The sequence below is a fragment of the Engystomops pustulosus genome, chromosome 3, assembly GCF_040894005.1.
Source record: "Engystomops pustulosus chromosome 3, aEngPut4.maternal, whole genome shotgun sequence".
NCBI classification, from domain to species: domain Eukaryota; kingdom Metazoa; phylum Chordata; class Amphibia; order Anura; family Leptodactylidae; genus Engystomops; species Engystomops pustulosus.
The window spans coordinates 60013887-60035857 of record NC_092413.1 but is presented as its reverse complement, the minus strand read 5'-3'; the positions used below and the strand labels follow the sequence as shown (position 1 = coordinate 60035857).

At 43.6% G+C, this 21971-nt stretch overlaps 1 protein-coding gene across 3 annotated transcripts in view; it reads left to right on the top strand.

The window, feature by feature from the left end:
• Positions 1-21221: 21221 nt before the first annotated feature.
• Positions 21222-21971, top strand: part of STRN (striatin) — an 83276-nt gene continuing 82526 nt past the window's right edge. Inside the window, exon 1 of one of the 3 annotated variants that reach the window (XM_072140909.1) lies at positions 21222-21795. In XM_072140909.1, the coding sequence (XP_071997010.1) occupies positions 21526-21795 (270 nt within the window). In that variant the 5' untranslated portion in view covers positions 21222-21525. The remainder of the gene's footprint in view (positions 21796-21971) is intronic. The other 2 variants (XM_072140911.1, XM_072140910.1) reach the window with 2 other exon arrangements.

Sequence of the window (21971 nt, the reverse complement as noted above, 5' to 3'; positions counted from 1 at the left end):
GGAGGCTGGAGGACAGGTGGAGGAGGAGACTGAAGGGCAGGAGGCTGGAAGACAGGAAGAGGCTGGGGATAGGAGGATGCTGGAGGCCGTTGGAGGACAGGAGGAGGAGGCTGGGGACAGAAGGAGGAGGCAGGAGGATAGGAGAAGGAGGTTGAAAGACAGAAGGATGCTGGAGCAGGCTGGGGGACAGGAGGAGGATGAGGAGGCTGAAGGACATTTGGAGGCTGGGGACAGGAGGATGCTGGAGGAGTGGGCTGGGGGACAGGAGGAGGAGGCTGGGGGACAGGAGGCGGAGGCTGGGGGGACAGGAGAAGGCTGGAGCAGGCTGGGGAACAGGAGGAGGATGCTGGAGGACAGGTAGAGGCCAGGGACAGAAGGAGAAGGCTGGAGGAAAGGAGCATAGCATGGAAGTCCCTTATAAGTCCCACATCACCTCTGCTACGCCTGACCAACGCGGCCCTGCTACGCCTGACCAACGCGGCCCTGCTACGCCTGACCAACGCGGCCCTGCTACGCCTGACCAACGCGGCCCTGCTACGCCTGACCAACGCGGCCCTGCTACGCCTGACCAACGCGGCCCTGCTACGCCTGACCAACGCGGCCCTGCTACGCCTGACCAACGCGGCCCTGCTACGCCTGACCAACGCGGCCCTGCTACGCCTGACCAACGCGGCCCTGCTACGCCTGACCAACGCGGCCCTGCTACGCCTGACCAACGCGGCCCTGCTACGCCTGACCAACGCGGCCCTGCTACGCCTGACCAACGCGGCCCTGCTACGCCTGACCAACGCGGCCCTGCTACGCCTGACCAACGCGGCCCTGCTACGCCTGACCAACGCGGCCTTGCTACGCCTGACCAACCTGACCAACACGGCCCTGCTACGCCTGACCAACCTGACCAACACGGCCCTGCTCCGCCTGACCAACCTGACCAACACGGCCCTGCTCCGCCTGACCAACACGGCCCTGCTCCGCCTGACCAACACGGCCCTGCTCCGCCTGACCAACACGGCCCTGCTCCGCCTGACCAACACGGCCCTGCTCCGCCTGACCAACACGGCCCTGCTCCGCCTGACCAACACGGCCCTGCTCCGCCTGACCAACACGGCCCTGCTCCGCCTGACCAACACGGCCCTGCTCCGCCTGACCAACACGGCCCTGCTCCGCCTGACCAACACGGCCCTGCTACGCCTGACCAACACGGCCCTGCTACGCCTGACCAACACGGCCCTGCTACGCCTGACCAACTGGGCCCTGCTACGCCTGACCAACACGGCCCTGCTACGCCTTACCAACACGGCCCTGCTACGCCTTACCAACACGGCCCTGCTACGCCTTACCAACTGGGCCCTGCTACGCCTGACCAACTGGGCCCTGCTACGCCTTACCAACTGGGCCCTGCTACGCCTTACCAACTGGGCCCTGCTCCGCCTTACCAACTGGGCCCTGCTACGCCTTACCAACTGGGCCCTGCTACGCCTTACCAACTGGGCCCTGCTACGCCTTACCAACTGGGCCCTGCTACGCCTTACCAACTGGGCCCTGCTACGCCTTACCAACTGGGCCCTGCTACGCCTTACCAACTGGGCCCTGCTACGCCTGACCAACTGGGCCCTGCTACGCCTGACCAACTGGGCCCTGCTACGCCTGACCAACGCGGCCCTGCTACGCCTTACCAACTGGGCCCTGCTACGCCTTACCAACTGGGCCCTGCTACGCCTTACCAACTGGGCCCTGCTACGCCTTACCAACTGGGCCCTGCTACGCCTTACCAACTGGGCCCTGCTACGCCTGACCAACTGGGCCCTGCTACGCCTGACCAACTGGGCCCTGCTACGCCTTACCAACTGGGCCCTGCTACGCCTTACCAACTGGGCCCTGCTACGCCTTACCAACTGGGCCCTGCTACGCCTTACCAACTGGGCCCTGCTACTCCTTACCAACTGGGCCCTGCTACGCCTTACCAACTGGGCCCTGCTACGTCTGACCAACTGGGCCCTGCTACGCCTGACCAACTGGGCCCTGCTACGCCTTACCAACTGGGCCCTGCTACACCTTGTCAGGACCTGAGGTAGTGGATCCTATGTACCACTGCAAGCGATCATGTAAGCCGACACCTGGGAGCATGGGTGCATCAACCATGAGGCGAGTTGAGAAACTCGCCTCAGGTGGCATGTAAGTGCTTGGTTTGCGACACAAATTGATTTGTTAAATCCCACGCATAGTCCGAATCCATCGGATCGCCCAACGGCCCGCCCCTCGAAACCCGGCGCAATTATGACACAAAACATTCGGGTGTGACGCAATTCCCGGCGTGATCCCCGAAAACTTTGGAAAACCCGCAAGAAATGCGGCCACTGGATCTTGGTAAGTAAGACTCTATATGTATGTTTGTATGATGTGTATATACTGTATGTGTGTATAAGATGCATGGTGTGTGTATATACGTATGTGTGCATATGCTATATGTATGTGTGTGCAGTATGTGCGTATTTGGTGTGTTTATTACTGTACACTCACCGGCCACTTTATTAGGTACACCTGTCCAACTGCTCGTTAACACTTAATTTCTAATCAGCCAATCACATGGCGGCAATTCAGTGCATTTAGGCATGTAGACATGGTCAAGACAATCTCCTGCAGTTCAAACCGAGCATCAGTATGGGGAAGAAAGGTGATTTGAGTGCCTTTTGAATGTAGCATGGTTGTTGGTGCCAGAAGGGCTGGTCTGAGTATTTCAGAAACTGCTCATCTACTGGGATTTTCACGCACAACCATCTCTAGGGTTTACAGAGAATGGTGCGAAAAAGAAAAAACATCCAGTGAGCGGCAGTTCTGTGGGTGGAAATGCCTTGTTGATGCCAGAGGTCAGAGGAGAATGGGCAGACTGGTTCGAGCTGATAGAAAGGCAACAGTGACTCAAATCACCACCCGTTACAACCAAGGTAGGCAGAAGAGCATCTCTGAACGCACAGTATGTCGAACTTTGAGGCAGATGGGCTACAGCAGAAGAAGACCACACCGGGTGCCACTCATTTCAGCTAAGAACAGGAAACTGAGGCTACAATTTGCACAAGCTCATCGAAATTGGACAGTAGAAGATTGGAAAAACGTTGCCTGGTCTGATGAGTCTCGATTTCTGCTGCGACATTCAGATGGTAGGGTCAGAATTTGGCGTCAACAACAATAAAGCATGGATCCATCCTGCCTTGTATCAATGGTTCAGGCTGGTGGTGGTGGTGTCATGGTGTGGGGAATATTTTCTTGGCACTCTTTGGGCCCCTTGGTACCAATTGAGCATCGTTGCAACGCCACAGCCTACCTGAGTATTGTTGCTGACCATGTCCATCCCTTTATGACCACAATGTATCCAACATCTGATGGCTACTTTCAGCAGCATAATGCGCCATGTCATAAAGCTGGAATCATCTCAGACTGGTTTCTTGATCATGACAATGAGTTCACTGTACTCAAATGGCCCCCACAGTCACCAGATCTCAATCCAATAGAGCATCTTTGGGATGTGGTGGAACAGGAGATTCGCATCATGGATGTGCAGCCGACAAATCTGCGGCAACTGTGTGATGCCATCATGTCAATATGGACCAAAATCTCTGAGGAATGCTTCCAGCACCTTGTTGAATCTATGCCACGAAGAATTGAGGCCGTTCTGAAGGCAAAAGGGGGTCCAACCCGTTACTAGCATGGTGTACCTAATAAAGTGGCCGGTGAGTGTAATAATAATAATAATTCTTTATTTATATGTCGCACACAGATTACGCAGCGCTGCACAAAACTTGTCAAATTGGCCCCATTGGGGCTCACAATCTAATAATCCTACCAGTTTGTTTTGGAGTTACGTGTAAAAAAACACTTGGGGGAGATTTATCAGAAATGTCTGAGCAGAACCAATTGCAACCAAGCACAGAAAATGCAAACCTTTGAGCTCTGTTGATAGTGTTTTTATTGTAATACAAAAGATTGTAACATTTGAGCTATTTTTTCTCAATTAAAACCTTGTTATTCTAGTTAAATTTTTGTGTTGGCACTTCGTTATAAGTCAGTAGGGTTTGGGTTGCATTTTGGGCACTCGCCATCACTGAACTAAAGGATCTTAGGTAGAAGAGTCCTAGAAGAAAAAGCTAAGTGATTTGTGCTCTATGTAGCAGAATTTACTGTGGGGGTATTGAGCAAAATTTGATAAGAGGGGTCCTGTACATAAGTTCAATAATTATGGGTGTTCATATGGTTTATAAGGAAATGAATTAGTTTAAATTAATAATAGGGTGCTGTAGAAAAAGGTAATTACAGAAAATACAGAGGCACCAATAGTTCTGGAGTTCTGGAAAGTCATCAGGATTTTGTATTTTGACTTTGTATAAAGTGCAGAAAAAGCCCTTGGGAACTTTATCACAGAAAATTTGCCAAATAGAGGCTGGAATTCCCATACCAATCCAACACTTCCATCTAGTCACATACATATGTTTAGTAGAAAGAGGCCTTTAGCAGTGTAGGAGAAGACTATAAATGTCAAATATAAGCCCTTTAGATGTGTCGTATCATATATGTTCAAATGCTGTAAGATGTGGCACAGATGAGCAGTCCAGGATCCACTCACAGTACTTAAGCCATTTAGTGGTGGGATGTGTTAGGTCCTTAACCCCTTCCCGTGTCCCGCAGTGACTTAGCGCTCAGCGGCGGATATATCCACCGTTGAGCACCCCAGTGTAACACCCGCGATCAGAGTGGGCTCCGATCGCGGCTGTATAACCCGTTAAATGCCGCGGTCGGCGCGACATATAACATGCCTCTGGGGGGTCTTTCCCCCACGATCGTCCCCCCAACCGTTTTTAGGGGGTACCGATCATTGTTGTGGCATCTCTGAGGTCCGATCGGGACCCCAGAGATGCCTGCAGGCACTGCCAGTAAGATGGCGTCTATGACGTCATCTTACTGGCACAGTGCCAGCCCATTTATAAATCAATAAAAATGCCCAGTAATAAATCAATAAAAATGCCCATAAGCCCCATAACATATAAAGAGACATATATAACCCAAAAAAAGTCTAAATCATAACAAAAAACCCCACACATAGTATCACCGTGTCCGTAACAACCTGTAGAATAAAAGGAAATCATTATTGCACCCGTATGATGAACGCCGTTAAAAAAACTGTTAAAAACCCTCCAAAAATTAAAATTTTTACCTATTCAATCTTACAAAAAATGCAATAAAAAGTGATCAAAAAAACATATGTACTCCAGAATGATACTGGTGCAAAGTACAACAAAACTTGTCCCGCAAAAAAGCCAACATCCAGCTCTGTAGCCAAAAAAGGAAAAATGTTATGCCACTTGGAAGATGTCAATGCAAAAATGATCGATTTTTCCCCACATTACAGTTTTATTTGACAAATTTAGTAAAACATAAGAAAATATATTCAAGTCTGGTATCCTCGTAATCGTATTGACACATAGAATAAAGATAACATGATTATTAGGCTATATGGTGAACAAGAAAAAAAAAAGTCAAAAACGAGTTCCTAAATTTTCAACAATAGGTGATACCAACCCCAAAACAGCAACACTGGAAAAAGCATCTCATCCCGCAAAAAAAATGCCGTCACATGACCCCAATAACGAAAAAGCAAAAACTTTATAGCCTACAAAAGGAGGCAATGAGAAAACTTAAATCCTGGCAGCTGCAGCCGCTTCTTCCCTTCTGCGCCTCGCCATGCGCCCATAAAACAAGTCACGGCCACATGTGGGGGGGTCTCTGTACTTGTGAGAAATTGCAGAACAAATTGTATGGTGGGTTTTCTCTTTTTAACTTTTGGAAATGTGTAAATTTTAGGGCTAAATGAAAGTATAACCAGCACAATTTGACCATTCTAAATTTCACCTCCATTTTGATTCAATTACAATGAAGATCTCAAGGGGTTACCAATCTGTTTCTGATAGTTTGAGGGGTGCAGATTTGAAAATGGGTTGGTTATATAGTGGGGTTTTGATGCTAAATATGTAAAATTTCATTTAAAACGGTATTTATCCCCAAAATGGTCATTTCTGAAAATCGATATTTGTAAGCCGCGTGACATCAAAATAAATTATCCAGACATTTCAAAAATTATGAAAATGTAAAGTAGACATATGGAAAATGTTATTCAGCTACTTATTTAGGTGGTAAATCTATTAGCCTGAAAACACAGTGATTTAGAATTTCGAAAATGGCAAATTTTTTTTAAAAGTGCATTCATTAATTTTCGATTTTTTTGGTAAATAAACGCAAAACTTATCATCCAACATTTACCACTAAAATGAACCGCAACATGTGGGGGACCTAAGTCCGAATCCAAAAAATGGGACTGAGCTTTAAAGGAAACCTACCACATGAAATGGTAGGTGTAAGCTTCAAAAACCGAGCACCGGTTCGAGCGGCGAACTGGCTTAACATATAAAGATACTAAAGTGTTTAAACCGCAATACAGCGGTTTAGGAGGATAACGAAAATATGCTCCGGCACCAGCTCACCCTGAACTGGTGCTTGGCTTTTGAAGCTTACACCTACCATTTCATGTGGTAGGTTTCCTTTAAGCTACAAAATGGCTGCGTCCTTAAGGGGTTAATGTAGAAAGCATTTAGTGATTGGGGTTGAGGTACTTTGGAAGAGATGTGAGATAAAAGGGAATGGATTTATAGAAGGGACTAGTGAAAGTCAGATCAAAACACAAATGGTATGTCCACCACACATCTCTGGTGAAAGACATTTGAGCAAACAGGTCAGAAGCTAGGGTGTCCACAGGTCTGGGCCAACCTGGGTGGGACCCACTGCTAAAAAAGATTTATTTAAAGGAAGTCTAACACCATGAACTGGATCAATTGCAAGATTAAAATCCGTATAAGTATGGGGAGCGTAGAACTGGCAATTTAATAGCATCTATCCTGGCTAATAGAGGCAGGTGAGTAAAAACGTAGTTTTTTTAATATAAGGGTAATGGAGGAGCTGCGGAACGCTTTATTAATTAATAATTGGGGGAAGTTGTTAAATGCTTCATTACGTAATAATCAGTTGGATGAGATCGCTGCTGAACCCTCCATTAATTAAGATGGGGCGCTGATCTCTGCATTCATTAATAGTGGGGTGCTATCAGTTTTCACACGCTACAGTGATATGCATGGACGACTTGAATATGCTACATGATCCTAACATTGCAGTATATTGTATGAGAGATTAGACTCCCTGGGGACCTGAAAAACTTTAAAAATAATCCGCAGAAGAGATATATTAACGAACTGGCATAATCACAAATGTTTGGTAACCCTGTGTCCCAAAATGCCCAATCAATCAAAATGCAAAAAAATTATTTTCCTATTCATTTGAATGCTGTAACAAAAACAGTCATTCAAATCAATGCTTTTTTTCATCCATAAATAAAGGAAAGTGATCAAAAGGTTGTAAAATGTTCCAAAATGCAATCAATAAAAATGTCAGCATGCCTTGCAAAATTACACCTTACACAGCTCTTTGCAGCTAATTATTAAAAAGCTATAGGCATTAGAACATTTATATAGTATTATAAAGCCCTGCTCATCTAATTCTCATATATCAGTTAGCGGAGTGCAAAATACACAAGTAGAACTACAAGTATCAGTATGCAGTAGGTTAGTTACCTTGTGTGGGCCTAATGGGAATTGATAGTCCACGCCTTAAAGGGGTTTTCCCATCAAAGAAAATTCTTAAATTTCCATACCTTAGTGATGTTAACACAATAAAGATAATTTGTAACCATTTTCTTCACAATTTTAATTGCTGTTTTAGCTCATATCACTCAGTGATGGTCAGTGCAGAATTCCAGGGTGTGTGCTGGGACTCTCTGAGCAGGCACATTTTGATCCATCTAGTTCTGTGAGCTGACTATGTGGTTAGATTATCAGGTTTCAGGTTTGTATGCACTTTCATTTAGTTTCTGAACATTGTACTTACAAGTTTAGAACTTATTCCACTTCTGGGTCCTGGGTCCTCTGCCCTTGCTTCCCTGTTAGCCAAATTGGGTTGGCATGAAAATATGTTATCCCTCCCTACGGGATTATATCGGTCATATGCAGTGCAGGAATGCCCACAGTGGCAGAGTTTAGGATGTCCTTAGAGCCCACCACCCGACCCAATTTTAATCTTGCCAATTGGCTGCAATGAAACAAAGAGTGAAAAATTTCAAGGGGTCTTGTCAGGATCGGAGGTAGTGGATACTCTGAACCACCGTGGATGATGACACAAGCAAACACCTAGGTCCGGAGTCTAAGTGGCACCCGGTCTTCACCAGAGCCCGCCGCAAAGCAGGGTGGTCTTGCTGCTGCGGTGTACCACCAGGTCGTTCCACAGGTGTGACTTGTCTGCTGTGGCAGCCAAGGTTGAGGTACAGGAACGGTAGTCAGGGACAGGCAGGAAGTCAGGACGGACAGCACGGTATCAAAGTCGGGAACATAGCAACAGGTCAAGGCAGCGGAGGAGCGTAGTCAGGAACAGAACCATGGTCACAACGGGAAAGCACAATAATAGCGCAGGGCATCAGACAAAGCTTTCTCTAAGGCACAAGGCACGAAGATCTGGCAGGGTGTGATGGGGGAGGCAGATTTAAATAGCCTTCTGGGAAGGCGCGCGTGAAAAACGCAAGTGTGAAAGAGGCCTAAGCCATGCCACTTTTTGTAAAGTGGATTGTGCAGGATATGGGTGGCAATGAGGATTTTAGTATATGGGCCCCCATCCCAAGTTTGCATCGGGGTCCATTGGAGTTGTGTTACGCTATTGGTCTCAAGGACACGACCACTTTAAGAGACCACCAGCCACTGCTACTTTGCTAGTTAACAGCTTAGTGCTATAATAGTACAGCGTGGAGCTTCTAATGTCGTATGAAGAGGGTTTATGGGCTTACCCTCATCATACAGACGTGGGGTTTGTTGCATTATAAAAATTGCAGATGTGAACTCTTTAATTGCATTTGACGGCATTTAATGAACGGTGGCGCAATCTTGTTTGCGATCGCTGCTCCCTGTGATGTCATCGGGGAGCGGCGATCAGTTGCCATGACAGCCTTGGGTCTTTGTAAGACCTGAGGCTGTATGGTTTCTGCAGATCCGTTACAATGCGTCAGTAGCACATTGTAATGAATCAATTGTAAAAGCATGACCTAAAGTTCCCTAGAGAGTCTAAAAAAATTTGTAAAAAAAATATTAAAAACCATAAATTGTGACCAAATGTCCAAAACACCACTTTTATGGCATTTTATATCACATAAAAAATTGTATTAAAAATTATCAAAAGGTTGCACAGTCCACATCGTAGCATTGAAAACGTTCGCTCATCGCAAGCACCACTCACTTGTACTCGCTCCTGATTCTCGTCCTTGCTGTGTACTAGGGAGCGCGTGTGTAGGCTTGAGGAAATTTAAAGGGCCAGCGCACCATTAATTGGCGCTGGCCATTTTTCTCAGAAGGCTACTTAAATCTGCCATTACAATCTGCCAGATCTTTGTGCCGATGCCTTAGAGAAAGCTCCCCAGCGATATTCCTGCGTTCCTGGGTGTTCCTAAGTTTCCGTGTTCCTGCGTACCTGTGTGTTCCTGCTCCTGTGTTTCCGATGTCCTGTATCCAGTGTGCCTGTGTTCCCGTTCCCGCCTGCCTGGACCTCCCATTGCTGACCCCGGATTGGACTTGACCTTGCATCTCTGCCACTAGCCCTGACCCTGTGCCTGGACCTGACCACCAGACTAGTCGCCTGCGGAAGGAACGACCTTGTGGTACCCTTCCGCAGCAAGACCATCCCGCTTTGCGGCAGGCTCATGTGAAGACCAGGTTCCACTTAGGTTCCGGTCCCAGGTGTCGACTAGTACCACCACCAGCTGTGGTCCAGAGGATCCACACATCCCAAATCCTGACAAAGTTATTAGCGTCAGAAGATGGCAAAAAAAAGAAAAATTTGTACACGGTGTTTAAATTTTTGAAAATGTATTAAAACAATAAAACCAATATAAATTTGGTATCACAGTGATGCTACCGAACCAAAGAATAAAGTAGACTTATCATTTGGAGCACACAGTGAAAGTCGTAAAAGTCCACAAAGAAAGTGAAGCAAATGCATTTCTCTGCCAATTTCAGCACATTTAGAATTTTTCCAGTTACCCAGTGCACTGCATGGAATAATAAATAACGTCACTGAGAAGTAAAATTTGTTAAGCAGAAAATAAGTACTCACGCAGCTCTGTAAGCGGAAAAAGCTATAGATTTTTGAAGTTGGGGAGCTGGCTGCAGGGAGCGCTGGTAAGTGAATATTCATTTTTTTTTTATTTTTGCTGTGACTACCTATATACTGGGAATATGTGCTGGGGCTACCTATCTACTGGGGGGCATGTGCATATTGTACGGCTCTTATGGAATAACATTTTAAACTGTGTGGCGATCATGGCTTTCTCAGCCAAAAAGGTTCCTGACCCCTGCTTTAGAGGAACAAGAAGTCTTCCTGTTTGACATATATTTTCATCCAACAAGATACAACAGAGGATGTCTATAAAACCAATGGAAAAGTGCCCCCAAATATACTGTATTTTCAAGAAGAATTATGAACTGTCTAAGTATATTGAACAGAGGGGGGACGTTGGCGCAAAGTTTGGGGTCTATGTGAATAAATGGTATGGCATAGGTGTCGCTGCTGGTATAATATGAGCCGGCATACTACTCTCGGCACTACTCGCGCATACACCCAGTGAATCTCGCACAGCTGCAAATAATGGGACATGCATAATAAAATATCGGAGGTGCATGGAATTGCTAGTGTGACGTAAGTGAAGCGCCGAAGCCACATTTCTATACATTATAAAATACTTTTTTTGCCTAAACTATTGGTTTGTGTCCCTAAACAAAATATGTCCTGGGGTCAGTGGTAAAGGGCCGAGAGGGTGGTGAGAGTAGGTTATTTCAGCCAGGATCAAGTGGTTTTAATTATTTTCATTTAGAAATGAAGACCCCATTTTTCCACATTTTTTTTTTTTATTTTTCAACATAGTCCCCTTTTAGAAAGATACACTTCTCCCAATGTTCCTGCCATTTTTTTATCCCCTACAAAAAATAGGATTTTTCGAACTCTCCTAATTTTTTTTCCTGCAAGCCATTTCTTCATGTTAGGGAACAAGAAAAAGTTGCAGGGACCCAGATCGGGGGGTGCGGAAGCAATTCATAACGCAATTCATGCAGTTTGGCGGCAATAACTCCGGATGAATGTGCTGGTGCGTTATCGTGGTGAAACAGAACCTTTTTTTTCACCAAATGCGGACGTGTCTCCTTCAATTTTTTGTCAAAGTGGTCCAATAACTCACTATAGTATTGTCCAATGATCGTTCTTCCTTTTTCTAAAAAATCCATGTGAATGATACCGTTTGCATCGCAAAAAATTGTTGCCATGACCTTTCTGGCCGATGGGACCGTCTTCGCCTTCTGTGGATCAGATTCACCGGAAGAAATCCATTGTTTTGTTGTTGCTTAGTTTCTGGTGTGTAATGATGAATCCAGGTTTTTTATCAACGGTGACAATTCTACGCAAAAACTCCTTCGGATCTCTCTTAAATTGCTCCAAATACTGCTTTGAAGTTAACAGCCGCATCTACATGTTGTCCACCGTGAGCAATCGCGGCACCCATAGGGCCAACAATATTTTCATCGCTAACTTATCATGTAAAATATTAATTGCCATTCCGGTCGACACACCTACAGCCTCTGCTACTTAGCGCACTTTCGTTCGTTGATCAGCGAGTATCATCTCATGGACTTTTTGAATGATTTCCTCGGTAACCACGTCTGCCGGGCATACTGGTCACTCCTCATCAAAAACGGATGTTCCCCCACGTTGAAATTCGTCGAACCAATATCATAGATGGTCATAGATGACAAGTGTCCCCATAAACAGCATCCAACTTTGCTTTTATCTCCTCGCATTTTTTCCCATCCAAAAACAAAAAGCGAACTACCGAAACACGTCTTACTCAAATGGCTGCCAAATCTAAACTAACCAATCAATCAGTCTGCAATTTGTTTTGCCGTTGTTTGATAGATGGCAGCACACGATTATGATAACACCAACTTCCCTCAGGAATGCCCTCTGTTGTCAAACACGGGTACTTATTGAACCGGCCTCGTACATTTGAAAATCCAACTATTTAAAATATACAGCACACTAAAAATTATATAATGCCCCAATAAAATAAAATAATGCCCCAAATAATATAATGCCCCAATGTATCAATAAAAAATAATAAATGCATTGATAATAACAATATCAATACATTTATTCATCATATAAATATATGGTGAATAAGAAAAAAAAATATTAAAATGACTAATAATCTTTTAGTGAGCTATATGAAAATAATTAATTATTTCCTATGTATGACACAGACAGTATCCTTTTATAGGTGTCGATCCAATGGTTCCAGGCTGTCTACTGAGCCCAGGACAGTAGAGAGCATTCATGATGGTACAGATTGTTTAAGGTAAACAAAATTCTTTCTTGTTTTTTTGTATTGCTGTTGTGTGATCCAACTCTTATGGAGCTTCGGAAGCACATTCAGAAGATCATCAAGTTTTTGTGCACTTCCATTGTAAGAAAACTATATTTAAATGTATAAATGCTGGTTGAATCTAGCCCTCTGCAAGATATATGATAGTGGTGGTTACATATCATTTTCTACCTGACTTGTAAATTGTAATCTTGTCATCAATTTCTCACTTTGTATGGGGCATATTTATCAAGGCCTGAAACCCCTGAAATAATCGCAAATGCTAGCTTATTGCCTGTCGTAGAAATAAATGCTGCCGGTGACTTTTCACTTGTGGTAAGTCGCCGGCAGCATTTATTTCTACGCCAGGCAGGGGAGCACTGCGCAGCACCCCACCGGATACATCAACGCTTCAGCCTCTTGATGTATCACGCTGCGAAGAAGCAGCGGCGGGCTATCATACGCTGATAAAGATCCCCCTATGTGTATATGTATTTGTTTATGCAATCACACACATAAAGTTCTACACTCATATATACACATTTATATACTTATAGAAAATCTACCACCAGAATCAAGGATACTGTACTTAAATTCTATATGTAACCCCTCTGACAGGATCCACTCTTCTTTAAGCTTCCTATGCCCTTTTTAAGAAACAAGGGCTTAAAAATTATGCAAATGAGTCTGACAGGCTCCATTAACACTTATAGAGCCCAGAGCCCCTCAGGCTCATTTGCATTAGCAGCTTAAAGAAGAGCAGATCCTGCCAAGGGGCACACACCATGATTAAAGTGTGCTTGGTTTACAATCCTTGATCCCTGTGGTAGATGCCCTTTAAATACATACATAAAGTACTACACTTTTCACAAATACACACATATCCACTCATATGCACACATTTATGCACTCATATATACATTTATGCACACTCTAATAGTATATAAAAATACTTTTATATAAACACACAGTGGGGGATATTTACTAAAAACAGTGCAAACTGCACTAGTATGCAGAGGGAGACAGATTACTGAATTGGGGTGCTCGCTCTGCACTGTCCCAACAGAGTGCACAAACTTTTTTGGTGCACCTTTAACCGTGTAAAAAACTTCTGTCGGACTTTGCATGTTAAATCTGTGCACTGAAATGCCCATTTCAATTACTTAATTTGCATCAGGAATAGTGCAGCCATGGCACAAAAGGGCCGGGTGCGGTACATATGTGGCGTGGAAACTTCTTAAATACATTTACATGCAGTTTACACATGAAAGAAGGTAAATAGCAAATCTGCCCTGGTATGTACACATGGCTTCTGTGCCATGCCTTATTGCTAGCATTTTAGATTGTTTTCCCCTTTTTTGCCACCTCCATGCCAGGAGGACGTGGAGAGACTTGAAGGAGGGGGCGTGGGCAGCCAGAGGGTGTGTGCAGCCACCGGTAGAGGACCAGTGTGGGGTGTTCCTGTCTCCACGCCTGCGCACTTGCTGCAGCTGTCAAATTCTTATACATGAAAATTTGCTGCCTGTGTTTATTTCTACGCCAGGCCCCCACCGAATACATCAAGAGGCTAGAGCTTCTGCGGTGGCATCTGGGGTAACATTTCATTAAAGGGGGCATCTGGGGTGGACATTTCAATAAAGGGGGGAATCTGATGTGGAAATTTTATTAAAAGGAGGTATCTGGGGTGGACATTTCATTAAAAGGGGACATCTGCTGTGGACATTTCATTAAAGGGTGCTCTGCTGTGGACATTTAAGTGCACCTCCTACATTCTTTAGTGGGGCAGGTCGGGTGGCCTGGCCCCTTGCACTGCTATAGCTACTACCCCTGTAGTTATGCCCCTGGATTAATCTCAACATGTACAATATTCCAGCTGGGTTTTATCTGTGATCTTTCTGACACCCGGTTTCTATATGCTTACTTCAATTTTATCTGACATGTGAACAACACATTCCAGAAATGCATATTTATATTTTCCATATAGCATAACAAAGAACAGTATGGCAAGCATGCAAACTATTCATGAATGTTGTGGATATAAACAAAGATTTTTTAGAGTCAAATAACATTTCTTATATTAGTCTATTTGTCACAAAGCGGGTTGAAAATATAATATATACAAAAACAATAATGTAAGGGAGTTTTCTGAAACTTTTATATTGCTAACCTTTTTGTTAGGGTGAGCCATTTCATAACAGATTGTTTAAGGTCTGAGGGACAACCACCTTACACACTGTACTGTGCAAAAGTTTTAGGCAGGTGTGAAAAAAAAATACTGAAAATTTAGAATCCTTTAAAATAGTAGTGAAGAAATCTAAATTACATGAATCTTTGCTTGACCGCCAGATGCCTTCACACAGTATTAATTTTTCAGGTACACTTCTAGATGGAACATATACATGTTAACATTAGAGGGAACCTGTCACCAGGAGACCCATTTTTAGCGCTCCCCCAGTTCCCACAGAGAATAGTACATACGCTGCCAAAGTGTTTTTGTATAAAAAAATAGGTTTTAAAGAAATAAAGATATGTTATATTGTACCTTTCATTAGCATCTGCTGTGTGACTAAGCAGTTGCCAATTGGGAGGGTCTGGAAAGGAGCAGTCCCCCCAACCCTTGAGGAACAGCTACTCCATGTGACCTTTTCAAATATATGAAAACACCCATCACTGGTCTTAACAACGCCCCCTGCTCCTCTACAGCCAATCCCGAGTGTGGGAAGTTATTCATATATTTGAAAAGGTCACATGTTTCCCAAGGGTGGGGGGGAACTGCTCTGCGGAACAAATTGTACTTTTTAGTGGCGTTTTCTTGTGGGCTCTGTTTTAACAGGTTTTATTCTGTGCTCCACCTAACACTTTCTCTTTATTCTTTGGGTCGCTACGATCACAGGGATACCAAAGTTCTATAGGTTTTAGTAGGTTTTAATAGATTTTAAAAAATGTAAATCTTTTGTATATAAAAAATATTTTCCTTTTTGCCAAATTCTGAAGTCAATAACTTTTTCAAACTTTTATATACGGTATATAAGGTGTCATTTTTGCGGTATGTAGTGGCCTATTAATTTAGACCCTCAATCAATTTGGACCCTCTATGACTGTTTGATAATTTTTTTATGGATGGAAAAATTTGGAAAAAGTGGTGATTTGGCCACTATTTTCTGTAAAAGTATACACAGCTAGGAATAATAATTTTAATATTTTGATAGAACGGGCATTTTGGGACGTTGCAATACCTATCATGTTTATGATTTTTAATGTTAATTTATTTTTATATGTGTTCTAGGGAAGCGGGGGGTGATTTAAACCTTACCTATTTTTGCAATTCTTTAGAATTTTTTTTTCATTTTTTTTTTACATTATTTCAGACCCTCCAGGGTCTAAATTTGCAGGGTCTGATTACTAATACTATACAGGCGGTCCCCTACTTAAGAACACCCGACTTACAGATGACCCCTAGTTACAAACGGACCTCTGGATGTAATTTAGTGTGCTTTAGCTTTAGGCTACAAAGATCAGCTGTAACAGTTATCAAAGGTGTCTGCAATTGAGTTGTATTGTTAATCCTGGTTCTTATGACAACCCAACTTTTTTAAAATCCATTTGTCAGAGAGACCAAAAAATTCTATCTGGGATTGCAATGATAAAATATATAGTTCCGACTTACATACAAATTCAACTTAAGAACAAACCTTCAGAACCTACCTTGTATGTAACCGGGGCACTGCATGTATAGCGCAATGCTACTGTATTGCAGTATATAACAATTTTACTGCTGATACCATCTGCTGGCTATTAGAGATGATTACACATGGCAAGCCTACAAGTTGAAATGAGACTGTAGGCTGCCATGGCAATGGATCCAAGATGGCGGCGCCCATGGAATGGTAACCTAACTGCCACGATTGGTGCTAGCACAGGCATATTATACAGCCGATATGGAGAGAGCTCAGCCCTTGAGCAGTTATAGAACTTTCTGGTGTGCAATGGGGTTAACTGTGAGAGGCCTATAGAAAATCAAGACTCGTAAATTACCCCATTATGGAAACTACACCTCTCAATGTATGAAAAAGCACTGTTAAGAAGTTTGTTAATCCTTTAGATGTTTTATAGAGGTTTAAACAAAATGGAGGTGCAGTCTACAAATTGTAATATTTTTGGACAATACATTCATTTTGGGTGGAAAAATTAAACATTTGCAATTAATTAAATTACAAAAAGCTCCATCAAGTTTGATACCCAATTTCTCCCGAGTGTAACGATACCCCATATGTGGTGGTAACCTGCTGTATTGGCACACGGCATAGAATGGAAGGAGTTGCCATCTAGCGCGGTTGTGTATTGTCACATTGTACAGGCTATAATTTTTTCTATTTTTTTTAAGGGGAACTATAGGGGCTTATTTTTTTGACAGATGAGATGCACTTTGGGGCATCTATAGCTAATTGATGATATTTTATTAACTCTGTATTGGTGAAGGAAATGAAAATCATTAATTTTTGGTAAGATTTTTTTTAGCATTTTTTTTTTTTGCCCATTCACCATACCATAAAATTAATATGTTATTTTTATTCCATGGGTCCCCATGATTATGACATTACCTCATTTATATGGCTTTTCCTAATTTTACTTAATAAAAACTAATTTAGCGAAAGTCTTGTTCATTTTAGCATCACCATCTTTTCAGAGGCATAACTTTTTTTTAATTTTTGGCTGACAAATCTGGTTAAGGGCTTATTTTTTGCAAGAAGAATTGTTCTTTTTAGTGGTCTTTAGAGCACCTAACATTTTATTAAGAGAAAAAAGCTCTTTTTTACGTTGATGCAGCAATACCAAATATGTGGGGGTTGTAATTTGAAGGGCCTCTATTTTATTTTTTTTATTTATTTATTTTAATAATGTTTCACGCTTATTTTTTTACCTATTTTACTTTATATAGCCTTGGACTTGAACCAGCAATGCTCTGATTGCTGGTTCAAGTCCAAAACATTGTTCTACAATACTAATGTATGGCAGTGCAGTGTAAACTGTCTCCCACGTCCCTCCACTGGGAGGAAAAAAAAATAAAAACCTAATATAACTTAATCAAGGCCCCCTACCCAGTCTTAATCTGCCTATTGCCATAAGCTCTATATTTGGATCCATTTCTGAAAACTCCTGCTTCCTACCATCCGAATTCTTTTGAATAACTGATCATGGTGATGATAGTCAGATGATGGTGCTTGGATGATGATAAATAAACCTATTTCTAGCTAACCTTGAATATTTCCTTAGATCATTTCCTTATTTCTGACTATTATATCAATAATCACTTACTCCCACTGTTTATGAACATACCCCTAATTGAAATCCCAATCTGCTAACACTGTCCCCATCATAAATTGGAAGCATTAAACAAAATACAATATCTTCAAAAAAGAACACTAAATTACTACAAACCAAACTAGAACTCAATGACAAAACATTTGTGGAACAAAAGATAGGACAAATCTAGCATATCCAGAACAAAACTGTTCATTTTGCAAAGTAAATCTCCTCCTATTACCTATTTGTAACAACCACAGTTTCTACACATGTAATAGTTTATAGAACATGACAAGTAAGACATGTAAATTATCAATATCCGATGTACACTCACCGGCCACATTATTAGGTACACCATGCTAGTAACGGGTTGGACCCCCTTTTGCCTTCAGAACTGCCTCAATTCTTCGTGGCATAGATTCAACAAGGTGCTGGAAGCATTCCTCAGAGATTTTGGTCCATATTGACATGATGGCATCACATAGTTGCCGCAGATTTGTCGGCTGCACATCCATGATGCGAATCTCCCGTTCCACCACATCCCAAAGATGCTCTATTGGATTGAGATCTGGTGACTGTGGAGGCCATTTGAGTACAGTGAACTCATTGTCATGTTCAAGAAACCAGTCTGAGATAATTCCAGCTTTATGACATCCTGCTAAAAGTAGCCATCAGATGTTGGGTACATTGTGGTCATAAAGGGATGGACATGGTCAGCAACAATACTCAGGTAGGCTGTGGTGTTGCAACGATGCTCAATTGGTACCAAGGGGCCCAAAGAGTGCCAAGAAAATATTCCCCACACCATGACACCACTACCACCAGCCTGAACCATTGATACAAGGCAGGATGGATCCATGCTTTCATGTTGTTGACGCCAAATTCTGACCCTACCATCCGAATGTCGCAGCAGAAATCAAGACTCATCAGACCAGGCAACGTTTTTCCAATCTTCTACTGTCCAATTTCGATGAGCTTGTGCAAATTGTATCCTCAGTTTCCTGTTCTTAGCTGAAAGGAGTGGCACCCGGTGTGGTCTTCTGTTGCTGTAGCCCATCTGCCTTAAAGTTCAACGTACTGTGCGTTCAGAGATGCTCTTCTGCCTCCCTTGGTTGTAACGGGTGGCAATTTGAGTCACTGTTGCCTTTCTATCAGCTCGAACCAGTCTGCCCATTCTCCTCTGACCTCTGGCATCAACAAGGCATTTCCGCCGACACAGAACTGCCGCTCACTGGATGTTTTTTCTTTTTCGGACCATTCTCTGTAAACCCTAGAGATGGTTGTGCGTGAAAATCCCAGTAGATCAGCAGTTTCTGAAATATTCAGACCAGCCCTTCTGGCACCAACAACCATGCCACGTTCAAAGGCACTCAAATCACCTTTCTTCCCCATACTGATGCTCGGTTTGAACTGCAGGAGATTGTCTTGACCATGTCTACATGCCTAAATGCACTGAGTTGCCGCCATGTGATTGGCTGATTAGAAATTAAGTGTTAACGAGCAGTTGGACAGGTGTACCTAATAAAGTGGACGGTGAGTGTATAACCTCCATTAAGAGAGGCATAAGCAACATCTGTCAAAAACTGAACACATAGAACACATAAAAGAAGAATTTTGAATCCATAATTAGGCTAGCTTCACACTGCCGTATGCATGCCCAGCCGTAGCCCAGGCGAGCATACAGCAGCGAGGCATGGCACCCGGACGTAAATACGCTCTATCTTTTCCCGTACCACCATCGGCTGTAAGAAAGTAGCCAAAGACTAAAAAAATCATAATCCAAAAACAAGAAAGTTATACATGACTGTATTAGAATTAAATATGGAGTAATGTAGGGAAGGCAGACGCACATGTGTCCTTGTTACTGCAGCTTTATCAAGGCTTATCACATGCTCCCACAACTCTCACATTGCTTATACCCCCCAAAATTTTTATAAGTACATGGATAAATAAGTGTACCTGGCTCTAATGTCTTTACAATGTACCAAGAAACCTAAACCATTCCAGTGTTTGGCCATGGAAAATGAAAAGAGGGAATGGCTCCCAAAATATGTTATCAATCTCTGAATAGAGTAACCTATGCAGGCAACTATGTAAATACCAGAATCTACCATCATATGTAAGATGATATCCCCATGAGTGACGCTGTCAATGTGCGCAAGAACTATCAATATCAATCTCGGCTCCATACAGAAGAGTAACATGTGCAAAGTTGTTAAAGCTGTGTAAAGCTGTCAATATGCACAACAGCCAAAATATTGTGTAGTGGTGTACAGTTGTTGGACTGCAGTAATTAGCTCTATTTCTACTCAGACTAGCTGCTCATGCAGGAAAATTTCTGGCACATGGTGAATAATAAGGTAGTAAGTACATTGCTCAAAGAATAAAATATTCTCTAGAAGCTGTGCTAGAAAGAAGGTGGGTGTACATAGAAAAGATGTCTTGCGGTCCTTGAGACAGATATTAGATATAGCGGAGAGTAGCAAGGAAGGACAGGGAGAGAGCACTAATAGTGTGACTTCTTTTCGGATAGATTTAGCTGTAATGGTGAAGATTATGCTATGGATAGGCACAACACTATTGTAGAATTTGTCCGGTGCTGCCTCCAGAAGGAGATCTCCTGTGTAACGTCGCCACACTACTCAGGATACGTGGAAAGTGGTCTATGTTTGTGGTCCAATTAGGTGGCGCACTCAGAGTTGGATATTTAGAACTGGTTTATTAGAGGTCTTAAAAACACAACGCGTTTCGTGGAAAGGTACCCCTTTATCAAGTGAACAAAGACGATGCCGAGGGTGCAGCATAGATCCCTCCAGGGATATGCGCTATATAAATATAGGTATTATTATTAGAGTATGATGCATTGTATTACTATTGTATTGTATTGTATTTTATGTATTATTTGGTAATGTGACAAATCAGTTTCCCTATGGGATGAATACAATTCTGGTCTTCTGACATTCCTTTATGATACTGTACATTGCAGCTAAGGCATGTAACAAATACAACTACAAAATATCGGTCGAAATTCATGGAGTGTTTTACAAAATGTGTGAACAAGGTATAATGAACAAATAAGGGTCACGTGATCTGCTGCAATGGGCACTGCATTCAAAAGTTTGGGAAAAAATTGACATTCTCGGCAACGTATCTCTGAGACCAGAGTTCACAGCTTTTTCGTCTGTCACTCACATCTACCTATCATCCTACAGCGCCGCTAATAGCTCGTACTAACAGTGGACGTCTGATCAGCGTTTTCCCTACAAGACGAGGCGTTTACAGCGTGACCGTGAAAGTTTAATTTGTTACAAAAGTTCTTGTTAATAAAGCTTTTGCGAAAAAAAAAAAACCCTAACCAGGAAGAAGCGGCGGTAAGGGCGGTGCCGAACCTTACGGCTTGTGGTCGTACGTGACGTCACGGCGCCGCTGTCAGAGAGGCAGGAGACCCGCCCAGGCAGCAGCTTCTCTTCCTTCGAGTGTGGGCGGCAGCGGAGCCCGGGTTGTCGGCTGCACAGCGGCAGTGGACGGGACCTATGTTACGTTTCGCGGCCGTAGCGGAGTCGCAGCATTAACGCCCGTGTGAACGCCTCCCTTCCCCCGGCCCTTCCTACTCATTCTCTTGTGTAGGGATCGGTGGCGGTTGCTCGGTGGTAACCGCGGCCCCTGCTGCGAGGGCGGCCATGGACGAGCAGGCGGGGCCCGGCGTTTTCTTCAACAATAATAACAATTCGCTGCTGTCCGCCGCTGGTGCGGGGGTTCCAGGAGCCGCCAAAGGCTTTGAGGCCGGGCCTGGGGACTCGGCCTCGGCGGCTGGCAGTGCGGGAGGAGGCACCGGGGCGGCAGGCCGGGCCCAGTACAGCATCCCGGGCATCCTGCATTTCTTACAGCATGAGTGGGCCCGCTTCGAAGTGGAGAGAGCGCAATGGGAGGTGGAGCGGGCAGAGCTGCAGGTAACAACTGGGATCTGTCATTGCAGGAGAGGGGAGGGAGACTACTCATACATACACTGTCACTGCTCATCATACATAGTGTACAGTGACATCACTCATATATACACTGTCACTGCTCATCATACATAGTGTACAGTGACATCACTCATATATACACTGTCACTGCTCATCATACA